At 41.5% G+C, this 10599-nt stretch overlaps 2 protein-coding genes across 2 annotated transcripts; one reads left to right on the top strand and one right to left on the bottom strand.

Moving 5' to 3' along the window:
• Positions 1 to 257: 257 nt before the first annotated feature.
• Positions 258 to 3180, top strand: LOC125216857 (cytochrome P450 78A5-like). Its single transcript, XM_048118629.2, has 2 exons — positions 258 to 1219; positions 2245 to 3180. Exons 1-2 carry the CDS (start codon positions 314 to 316, stop codon positions 2848 to 2850), a joined length of 1512 nt encoding a protein of 503 aa, XP_047974586.1. The 5' UTR covers positions 258 to 313; the 3' UTR covers positions 2851 to 3180.
• Positions 3181 to 4793: 1613 nt separating this feature from the next.
• Positions 4794 to 7780, bottom strand: LOC125209686 (psbP-like protein 1, chloroplastic). Its single transcript, XM_089066475.1, has 6 exons — positions 7768 to 7780; positions 6126 to 6179; positions 5779 to 5865; positions 5581 to 5699; positions 5237 to 5504; positions 4794 to 5133 (listed from the first exon to the last, which is right to left on the bottom strand). The coding sequence occupies exons 1-6, from the start codon at positions 7778 to 7780 to the stop codon at positions 5030 to 5032; spliced, it is 645 nt and encodes a 214-aa protein (XP_088922601.1). The 3' UTR covers positions 4794 to 5029.
• Positions 7781 to 10599: the final 2819 nt, after the last annotated feature.

Raw genomic sequence — 10599 nt, 5'->3', positions numbered from 1 at the left:
TTAATTTAGCAAGAATTATCAATCGCGGAAAATTCCAAACTACACCACAGTTCATAATCGTTACACGATCAAATTTTAAGTTGGAAAAAAAATTCAAGATTCAGCCAAAGTTCATGATATTAGCAACCAAATTCTCCAAATATAAAACCATAAAATTCGAATTGTTAGTTTAATGAAAAGTTGGTGATCTATTTGCCTTAACCCTACCTCTATTTAACAGTTCAATCACACTCCCCATACCTACAATCTCTCTCTCATTACCAAAAACCTAGCTTTCACACATCTGAAACCCTAAAAAACTGAAAAAAAAAGCATGAAAATGTCATCTGAATTCCTCTTCTTCTTCATCTTTCCCCACTCCTCACCTCTCCACCTCCTATGGCTCCTCCTCCTCACCGCAGTTTTCGGCCTCTGGCTAACCCCAGGCGGCCTCGCGTGGGCCAAATCCCGCACCCGCCCCGCCATTCCCGGGCCCTCCGGCCTCCCCCTCCTCGGCCTCGCCCCCGCCTTCGCAAGCCCCCTCACCCACCAAGTCCTCGCATCCCTCTCCAAAACCCTCGACGCCACGTCCCTCATGGCCTTCTCCGTGGGGTCCACACGCCTCGTCGTCGCCAGCAGCCCCGGCACCGCCCGGGAGATCCTCACCAGCCCGGCCTTCTCCGACCGCCCGGTGAAAGAGTCGGCCCGGGAGCTCCTCTTCCACCGGGCCATGGGGTTCGCGCCGTGCGGGGACTACTGGAGGGGGCTCAGGAGGGTCTCGGCGCTCCACCTCTTCAGCCCGCGGCGGCTGGCGGCGTTCGAGAGCATGAGAAGGGAGATAGGGCTGGAGATGATGGAGAAGATTGCAAGAGAAAATGGTGGGGTTGAGGTGAGGAGTGTGTTGCATTTTGGTGCATTGAAGAATGTGATGATGAGTGTGTTTGGGAAATGGGATGATGGTGGTGATGTTATGGAGTTGGAGGGGTTGGTGAGGGAAGGGTATGAGGTGTTGGGGGTGTTCAATTGGAGTGATCATTTTCCTGTTTTGGGGTGGATGGATTTGCAGGGGGTGAGGAGGAGGAGTAGGGATTTGGGGGAGAGGGTAGGGGTTTTTGTGGGGAAGATTGTGGAGGAGCATAGGGTCATCAAAAGGGAGGATCATAATCAATGTTTTCTTGATGTTTTGCTTGGTATGGAGGAGAATAGGTTGGATGATTCTGACATGATTGCTCTTCTTTGGGTAAGTTTTCTTTTTTTCTTTCTTGAGTTCCTTTTAGGGATAGTCTAGTGTCGAATGTGGGTATTTCTAGGTCAAAAGAAGAGGTTAGCAAAAATTTCAAATCTGAAAATTCGATTTGAACCAAATTGAAATTTGGAATTCGGATTGGATTTTTTGAATATTCAATTCAGATCGTTCAATTTTTTTTGGAAATTTTGGATGTTCGGATCGAACGGATCGGATAGGATATATTAAAATCCAAAATATGAATATAATATATCATATCTATTGTATTTTCGAATTCTGTTATTAATTTTGTGGAATTTTTTTTTTATCCAGCTTCAGATTTTTCGATATTGATTTTTATTATTTGGATTTTGAATTTTATATTTAGATTTTCGGACAACTCAGAGCGGATTGGATTAATTTTTCATTAAACTTTGGATCTTGAATCGGATTGGGTAAAAATCTGATCCAAAATCCGAATGTTCACTCCTAGTCAAAAGTCTGGTGTTCGAATCTCACAAACATTTTAGTAGTGACTTTGCAGTTGCATCTATTTTTTTTTAAGGTGTGGTTCACTTGTGCGATTTGAATGCTTTTGTGTAGAACGTACATGAGTTTTGTGTCTGAAAAAATTTGGCCGTGGGATCAATTGAGATATTTAAAACTTGCTTGTGTTATATGATAAACCTTAATTTCCCTGAATGAGATTTTCTTGCATTTAAATTTAGTGTTTGGTTCCTTAATTTGTTTCATCTAGATAAATAGGTTTAATAGGTCTTTCATGTTTTGTATCACGATCATTATATTAGGATTATGCATAGCTGTTTCAGATTTGCTTTCTCATCTCACTTATATCTTCTTACAAAAGTAGATTCTTCAAATAGATTCGTGGAAATGGAACATGCCCAATTTAATTCGACCACTTTGCGCCCTGTGACAGCAACAATGTGCTAATCATGTGTGTGGGCCTATATATATTTTCGTTGCTCTAAATAAAAATATAATAATATTTTGGGAAACTTTATGTTTTTTTTTTTCAGGAAATGGTATTTAGGGGAACTGATACCGTTGCAATTCTGTTAGAATGGATTCTTGCAAGAATGATTCTTCATCCGGACATCCAAACCAAGGCCCAACACGAAATCGACACCGCAATCGGCGCGAACGCAACCATAATAACTGATTCCGACCTCGTAAACCTCCCTTACCTCCAAGCCATAGTGAAGGAGACACTCCGGATGCATCCTCCGGGCCCACTCCTCTCATGGGCCCGGCTGGCGATCCATGACACACATGTGGGACAACATTTTGTCCCCGCGGGCACGACTGCCATGGTCAACATGTGGGCCATAGCGAACGATGAGAAGGTGTGGGCCGAGCCCACAAAGTTTAGGCCCGAGAGGTTCATAGAGGAAGATGTTGCCATCATGGGGTCGGATCTCAGATTGGCGCCATTTGGGTCGGGTAGGAGGGTGTGCCCCGGTAAGGCCATGGGACTTGCTACGGTCCATCTTTGGCTGGCGCAGTTGCTTCGTACCTTTAAGTGGAGTGCTTCGAGTGTGGATTTATCGGAATGCTTGAAAATGTCCATGGAGATGAAGCATCCACTGGTTTGCAAAGCTATTCCTCGAGGGTTCTTCAACTAATTTGAATTTGAGCGTCAAGTTATGGTCAAAATTGGAATGATAAGAAAGTCAACGAAAAAAAAGAACCAAAAAAATTGGATGTGAAGGACTATGGTATCGATCTTATTGCATGGTGTTTGTTTGGGAAAATGATGTATATATATGAAAAACAATGTGAGGTTGAGTGTGTGCTTTGGTAATTAGTGAGTATTTGGTTTTTAAATGATGTATTGTCATTTATTTTCTTGCTTGTTTTGGTTTTTTCACGATATTGTCATTGTAATTAATTAATGTCATGAATTATTTCTTGTGGATAAGTATATGATTGGTTTTTTTGGACTTTGGTGATAACATTCCTTATGTTGTGGGACAAACGATCGCAATCTTGAACTAAATTAATGACCATCATTAATTATTTTGGGGGAAACAAATCTTGAAGCTTATGCATAGTTTGGACACATTAATATATGATGTACTCAATCAATCACAGTTACAAAAATATAGAGAAAAAAAGAAGTGATTTTTACAATTATGATTGGTTAATACTACTATGTATCAATATGTTTGAATTATTGAATTTTTATTTATTTATTTATATTATAAATTTTTATTTATTTATGTATGAGTGATGACTAATTGAGACTTGCCCAAAGCATAATATTAAGTATGTATTCAAAGCATGTCATGTTTATCTTTTAGCCTTTGGCCGTTTTGTTCGGTGGAAAAAGTTACTACGAATATGATACTAGATTACTTATTTAATTTTTGATAAGTACCATAGGAAATTATGGGTCATATGATCATTACATGATGTGGTTTCATACGATTGAAGAATATGAATCCGAGTCATATGCTTCTTTTCTAGGGAATATAAGTTGTGCTTGCATAAAGCTTAACCACTTTTACTCCCCCCCTTTTATTGAAAATACAAAATTAAATTTTCATCTAAGTGATGAATCATTCAAACTACCAATTCAATATTCACTGAATTGCATTAGATATATATCAACCAATATAAGAGGGTGATTGTAATGTTTTGCATCTTATCCCATCTTGTCGGAGCGATTCCATGATCGTATTCGACATTAGTTTCCACAAATTCTTTATCATAGTACTACCATATAAAAAGTGAAATTCCAAGATTATTATTCCTCCTTATCGATTAAAATACCCATCATTTTAGGCATATTCCTAGCAAGAATAAAATAAGCACGAGGCGATCTCCTATGGGGACACGTGAGAAATTCTAGCCCATATTTAAACTATTGAATCCAAATTGAGGATTAGTAAACTCTAATTGCGTGAATTAATAAGCACTCTTACATGAAAACATCGTTACAAGATTCCACGTCAAAAAATATTTTGAATAATTATTTACGTTCTACATAAATATGGGATTGTGAAGAACTCTATCAATTTTCGAGGTTGATTCTTTAATTCCCCTATACCAAAAAGAACCTATTTTCTAGGGGAAAAAATCACATTCTCGATAACATATATGAATGCGACTTCCATTTCTTTGTTGGCCAAGAATCAACGTGAACACAACAAATTTGTCACACTCCCAACTGTCCTTGTAAGAGCATCGATAACCTAGGCCACAATTGCGGCCCAGCCCCATGCATTGTGGTTGCCAAGAGGCCATGACCGCATTTGCAGTATGAGACCGAGCATGCTGTGCGGTCTGGCCTCGAATGCGGTTGTGTTGCAGGGCATTGGGCCCCACCACAAACCGAATCATTTATTTGATTGTATTTAGAATTTAAATAATGCAATTTTATGAATAAATTATATATAAGCTTTTATTATTTAATTAATATAATTTTAAAATTGGATAACAATTATAACAAGGATGAAATAAAAAATATTTAAATTGTGGTATGATTGGAATTTGAGTTGTTGATGGCCTAAGAATAAGAATGCATCACAGCCAAAAAAAAAAAAAAGAGAATAAATGACACGAATTAAGATGATATAATCATTTTATTTATGAATTCATTCCCCTATTTTTGCACACAAAATGGTATACATGCTTACTAAACAATGCCAAATATGTCACCTCTTTACTAAATTAAATTAGAAGATATACATATTTTTGGAGAGGTACAAAACAGAATGTGCAGAGACTAGTAGTTTCGTATCCATGCCTCTAGTTTATGTTATAAATGACGAAGAACCAACACACCTCACATCCCCGCCTTCAGACATTGAAGATCTGGAACGAATCAACCACGGTTTTCAGCCTATCTTTCATCTTCTCCCATCTCCTCTCGTTCGCTCCTGTTGTCACCGTATAGAACTTTCCTGCAATTGAATTAGCTCAGCTTTTCAATGTGCTATCATTTTTGGAACGAAGCCTAAAGCATTTGAATTTGAACTATGAGCAAGAACGAAGCCTGCTACGTACCATTGTCAATGCAGACGGTACTCAAAGCATGACGGGTGTAGTTTGGAGCTTTCGCAATGAAGTCAAACGTGTAATACGATTTCCCCTCCACGTCGTGCTGTATGATGAGCTTCGGCTTCCTATAATTGGTAAAAGGACGAATACAAAGACACAATTGTGTGTGTTGTAGACATGAAGCTAAGTAAAAAAAACTTACCTCTGATGCCTCAATCAGCTTTGTTTTCTGAGTAGGAGAAGTGAAGACCTTCTGAATTATAGTTTCGCTAACCTATACGAACAATGTTCGAACGAAAAGTCCACAGTTATACGACAGACAAAGCAAGTAGGAAAATTGCCTTGCAAACCTCCTGTGGGGGGCCAAAATCACGAATATCTTGTTTGGCGCTGGGGATTATATTTACACTAACGCTTTCAAGAGGCTCGATAACATCTTGTAGACCTTGTCTTGTCCTTCCACAGCAACCTCCCAATCCAACCAACACGATAAAATGTGGGTAAGATGGAGGGGAAACATTTGAGGATGAAGTTACGATGTAGCACACCTGTCACCCGAAGGGGTGGGTACAGGAAAGTATATCCGTCCTTCTTATCCGTGACAGCCAAGAATCCCTTCTTTGTTTCTGCAGCAACTGAGCCACATCAACGGCATACTCTTAGCACATCAGCCATAAATCTCAAAGGATATATGCTAACGATGATGGTGGTCAAATTGGATTGAAACGATAAGGACAATGATACAGAAACGTAAGAAAATTAGCCTAACTTTGTTCAACAAGTGTGCCATGAAACAACAATGTATCCACTTCAGAAAGATGATTGACGGAAAGTAAATGTGAAGAGTTTATGGCTATCTTACAAGTTGAAGGTAAGTGATGAAATAAAAACTTACAGCTGATAGATAAGCCATGGAGAACTGATGCTAAAAGTGATTTAAGACGAGAACCTGAGTCGATGAGCTCGGCCACAGTTCATATACCATATCTGCTTCAAGGTAAGGGAAAAACTATGTAAACAGGGCCTCAAAACTTACAACTTTTATACAAGGATTCTATTAAATCTATTAATCAACATAGAAAAGCAAAGGGCGCATTCAATGAAGATATGGAACTAATGTATTAATTTGGGATAAAATGAAGAGTAAGTACTCTACTACCAAAAGCTCCATTTTCAGGCCATCCGCATCTTGTCTCTTAACCGTCTCATTCATGGGCCCCACTGTACTTTTCACCCATCGCTTAACTAAGAGACAACATCTGCATTCCTCAATCTTTTAACCATCTTATCCCTTAACTATTCATTCAATTTCATTTTTTATTTTTATTTCCAACAAATTCAATTAATGAAAACACACTTCATTAAATAAAAGAAAATTACAATTTAAAATCCTAAAAAAGATATAAAAAACACATGATTAAAGAGAGTTTTTTTTATGGTGGATAATTTGTGAGAATGATTTGATATTTATAGAAGTGATTGGGGGCTTAAAAATAGAAAATAAAATTAAAAATTTGAAAAAAAACAGCTATAAAAGGCACTCGCGGGCATCACGGATGAACGGGAGTTCGCCAGCTTGCTCTCCTGAACGAGCTACGGGACTAGATGGCAACGAGATGGGAGGCTGCAGCGCTGTCTCGATGCGGTCTCGTCTCGGAGAGACGAGATCGAGCCCGCATCGAGACGCGATGCGGATGCTCTAAAAGCTTGAATTAGTATGACTCCCAAATCCTCAAATTAAACAGCGGATGCAAATTTTTCTCCCAAAATAGCAATAATTTCTTCAACGCAATGCATAAATTTTACTAATAATCTTGAATTTGAAACTAAAGTAATCAGCCTTAATCCGGAAGAAGGATAATTGTAGCTAACAAACAATGGTAGGAAGCAATAGCTCTCAAATGCATGGGAGTGTGAATGCTGATAAATTTCGGATACCTTTTATCAGAGCTCCGCCGTGGGCCACCGGAATTGAGTGTTTTCCGGCGAAGCAAGGGTGTCTGCCACGTGTCAATTAGGAATAAAACACCTTATTACTCAAAACGAAAATGCATTTACCATTTCATCATGAAATAAGGAAAAATATTTTTAAAATATTGAAATAATCGACGGCTAAAAGTGGGATCCTCACCTAAGGTCAGTGGACTTCGTCGCAGCAGATAAAGTGGTCTTCTTCAAAGAGATTTCGGAAAAAAGGATTTGTTTCTAACCTTTCAAAATTGAGGATTAAATTTGCTCACCTTTCCTAATATGAACCTCAAATGAAATTTGAAATTTCTCTAAATCTGATAGAGGTCAATTAATTTAAAACTGTCAATTCCCATGATGGCTCTGTGTGTAACTCCCAAATTGCGAAAAATCAGTCGTATTTGACTAAAAACATACCTCTATTTGATCATCTCCCACCAGCAAAATCACAGTTGTATTTTCTTGTAAATAATTTACCATTAACCTATGACTTTAGTTTTACCTTTGAATTAATTCTAGTTTCTCACAATATTAGTCCAATGCCCTCACCATTATATATAAGCAATTACAGTTAAGCTCCATTTTAACACTTAGACCATCCGCAATGGTCGGCTAGCGACCGGCTAGCCGAACCATTGCAATCGGCAAACGCGATTTCGGCGACGGATCGGCGTGGGCTGGCCGATCGCTCGTCGCTGGCCGAAGCGCTAGCCGATCGGCTAGCCGCCATTGTGGAGGCCCGATTGGCCAGCGCCGATTTTTGATTTTTTTTTTTTTAAATCATATATAAACGCGATTTTCGTTTCATTTTCATTTGCACCGCTTGTTTTAACGAGTTTTCTCTCTCTCTACCTTTCTGTTCAAGAGCATCATCGAGTGATGGATCACAACAACGAGTCCAGTCCGGCGACGAGCGGCTCTCTGACTCCCACAGTACCCGTGGGATCTGGATGGGGGCAGATGGGCCCGGGATTTAACATCCCTTGGAATCAGATGATGGGGATGATGGCTGGTGCGCCGGGGGGGCGATGGGGGGGAACCAGGGGGGTATGCGGGGGGGTATGCCGTGGGGGATGCCGGGCGGCGAGCAGGGGAGCGGCGGGCAGTCAGCGCCCGGGTGGGGGGGTATGCCCCAGATGCAGCAGCAGATGATGCTGCAGCAGATGATGGGGATGATGTGGCAGGGGGGGATGCCGCACGGTATGCATCCCGGGATGCCGGGGGGGGGGGAGGGGTGCAGGGGTCACCGGGAGGGGACGCGGTATATCGGCCCTCGCTTGATTTTTTGACGGCTTCGTCTCACACGTCGACCCCAGTGGAGACGCAGTTCTCTGGCGATGACCTTCTGTCATTGCATGATATGGGGATCGATCTCGGGGACGATGATACTCCCGTTCCAGCGGCGCCGGCCGCGCCGAAGAAGAAGACGAGGGGGAAGGGGAAGGGCAAGGCGGTCGGCGAGTCATCGCAGCCCGCTGCCACTAGCCGGAGGAAGTGGACAGAGGATGAGTACGCCGCGGTGGCCAAGGGGTGGTTGGAGGTGTGCGACGATCCACTGGTTGCGAACAACCAGCGGGTCGTCAACATGTGGGCGAAGATCAGGGCTGCCTATAAGAGCCACTGCCCGCACGGGAAGGACTACAGCAACGAGGAGGTCCGGAAAGGGTGGGAGCGCACCAGGGCCGCGGTGGGCCGTTTTGCGAATTTGTACGCCAACGCCCTTCGTCAGCTCAGAAGTGGGCAGATTGAGGACGACGCCCGGAGGATCGCTGCGAGTCAGTTCCCCTTGGAGGGGAAGTATAAGGAGTTCACCTTCTGGGAGTGCTTCTTGTTGTTGAAGGACTCCGAGAAGTTTCAGGCGGGGTGCGACGCTGGGTGGCCGAAGAAGCAGCGACTTAACTATAGCGGCGACTACAGCGGCAGCAGCGGCGGATCCCACGACCTCCCCCCGGATGCTGAGGAGTTTCCATCCCCTCCTTCATTTACTGGTCGCCCCCGCCCGGTTGGACACAAGCGGGCGCAGTGGGCTGCGAGGGGCGGATCCCCCCTATCGCCCCGCGAGGTCCAGTCCTCCGCCCTCCCAGCCGCCCCACTCGAGTATACTCTCCATTCGCGTAACCAAACGCGGGCTCAGATGTTACAGGTCTTCCGAGAGTGGAAGAACGCCACTGACCCCACGGAGAAGAGGTTTCTTTACGAGATGCTCGAGAGCATGCGTGCTGATTTAGAGATCGCGAGGTCACGGCTGGGGGGTTCCGACGTGGGCTCAGATACCACGGGTGGCGGCAGCGGCGGCGGCGACGATGAGGACGACGGCGACAGCGATGAGGAGTAGAGAATGGCGGGGCTCGTGTGTTGAAGCCCTTTTTTTAAAAAAAAAATCATGTACTTTTTTTTAAAATCTTTGTACTTTTTTTTTAATGGAATGGATTATTTTTCCCGTATATGTGTCGTAAATTTAATTCCGTATATCGCAATTTTAATTCCGTAAATGTAGTATATTTTGAATTGTTTTTATTGCGGCTGGCCTATGGCTGGCCTAAATCTGACGTGGCAGGTGGTTTTTTTAGTGTTGCTGACGTGGCAGGGGAGAGAATGGCTGGCCTAAGCACCATTGCGGATGCTTTTATGTCAATATGTTTCTCTGTATGCTTGCCTGATTTATGTATCCATGAACCTAAACCTTTATTTTTAAAATTTCAACAGTTGATGTCTGTTATCTGCTTTGGTTTCAATGATTTTTATTGACTTATTATCTGAAATTGATTTAAATTGACTTTCAGATTGTGGAGTTTATAAAAAACTTGTTGCAATTTTCTGAGTGATGTTGATCTGCTTTGGTGTCAATGTTTTTCTAGAGTATAAAGGGCTGCTGAGCAGATATGAAGCCAAAAATTTTTTATTGAGGGGCCCAAGTTTTAGGTATTTTTTAGTATCGGTATGGCCAAAAGTTGTTTCAATAAATAGATAATTGCAAGCGATATATATAAATAATTAGAGGAAAAAAAATTAGAGATACGTAGTAGAACTTAGATATAGATATGTTGGTCATTGTTAGAAAATAAAGTGTAAGTAAATTAGAAAATAAGACAAAAATCGGATATATATGAAAATAAATAGCAGTTCGGGTAAAACTCTTCGACATAAAAGTGTAAGAAAATAAAATAAAGACTCGTATGAATATAACTCATGTCAAATCTCAAATGCAATTTCACATAGAAAAATTGAAGGGATCTAATAAATTGCAATGATTGCTAGAGCTAGCTTAAATGATCCCAAAGATTAGGTATTAAATTACAAATAACCAAATGGTGTTACAAGCATACAATCGTCAAATAAAGCTGTCGATAAATTCATTTTATTTGATATGTTAGTTTATCTAATTAGGTAAATTATTTTTC

This window comes from Salvia hispanica, chromosome 3, assembly GCF_029641045.1.
Source record: "Salvia hispanica isolate PSC_SH4W2 chromosome 3, Shi_PSC_v1, whole genome shotgun sequence".
NCBI classification, from domain to species: domain Eukaryota; kingdom Viridiplantae; phylum Streptophyta; class Magnoliopsida; order Lamiales; family Lamiaceae; genus Salvia; species Salvia hispanica.
This window is presented reverse-complemented; position numbering and strand designations above follow the sequence as displayed.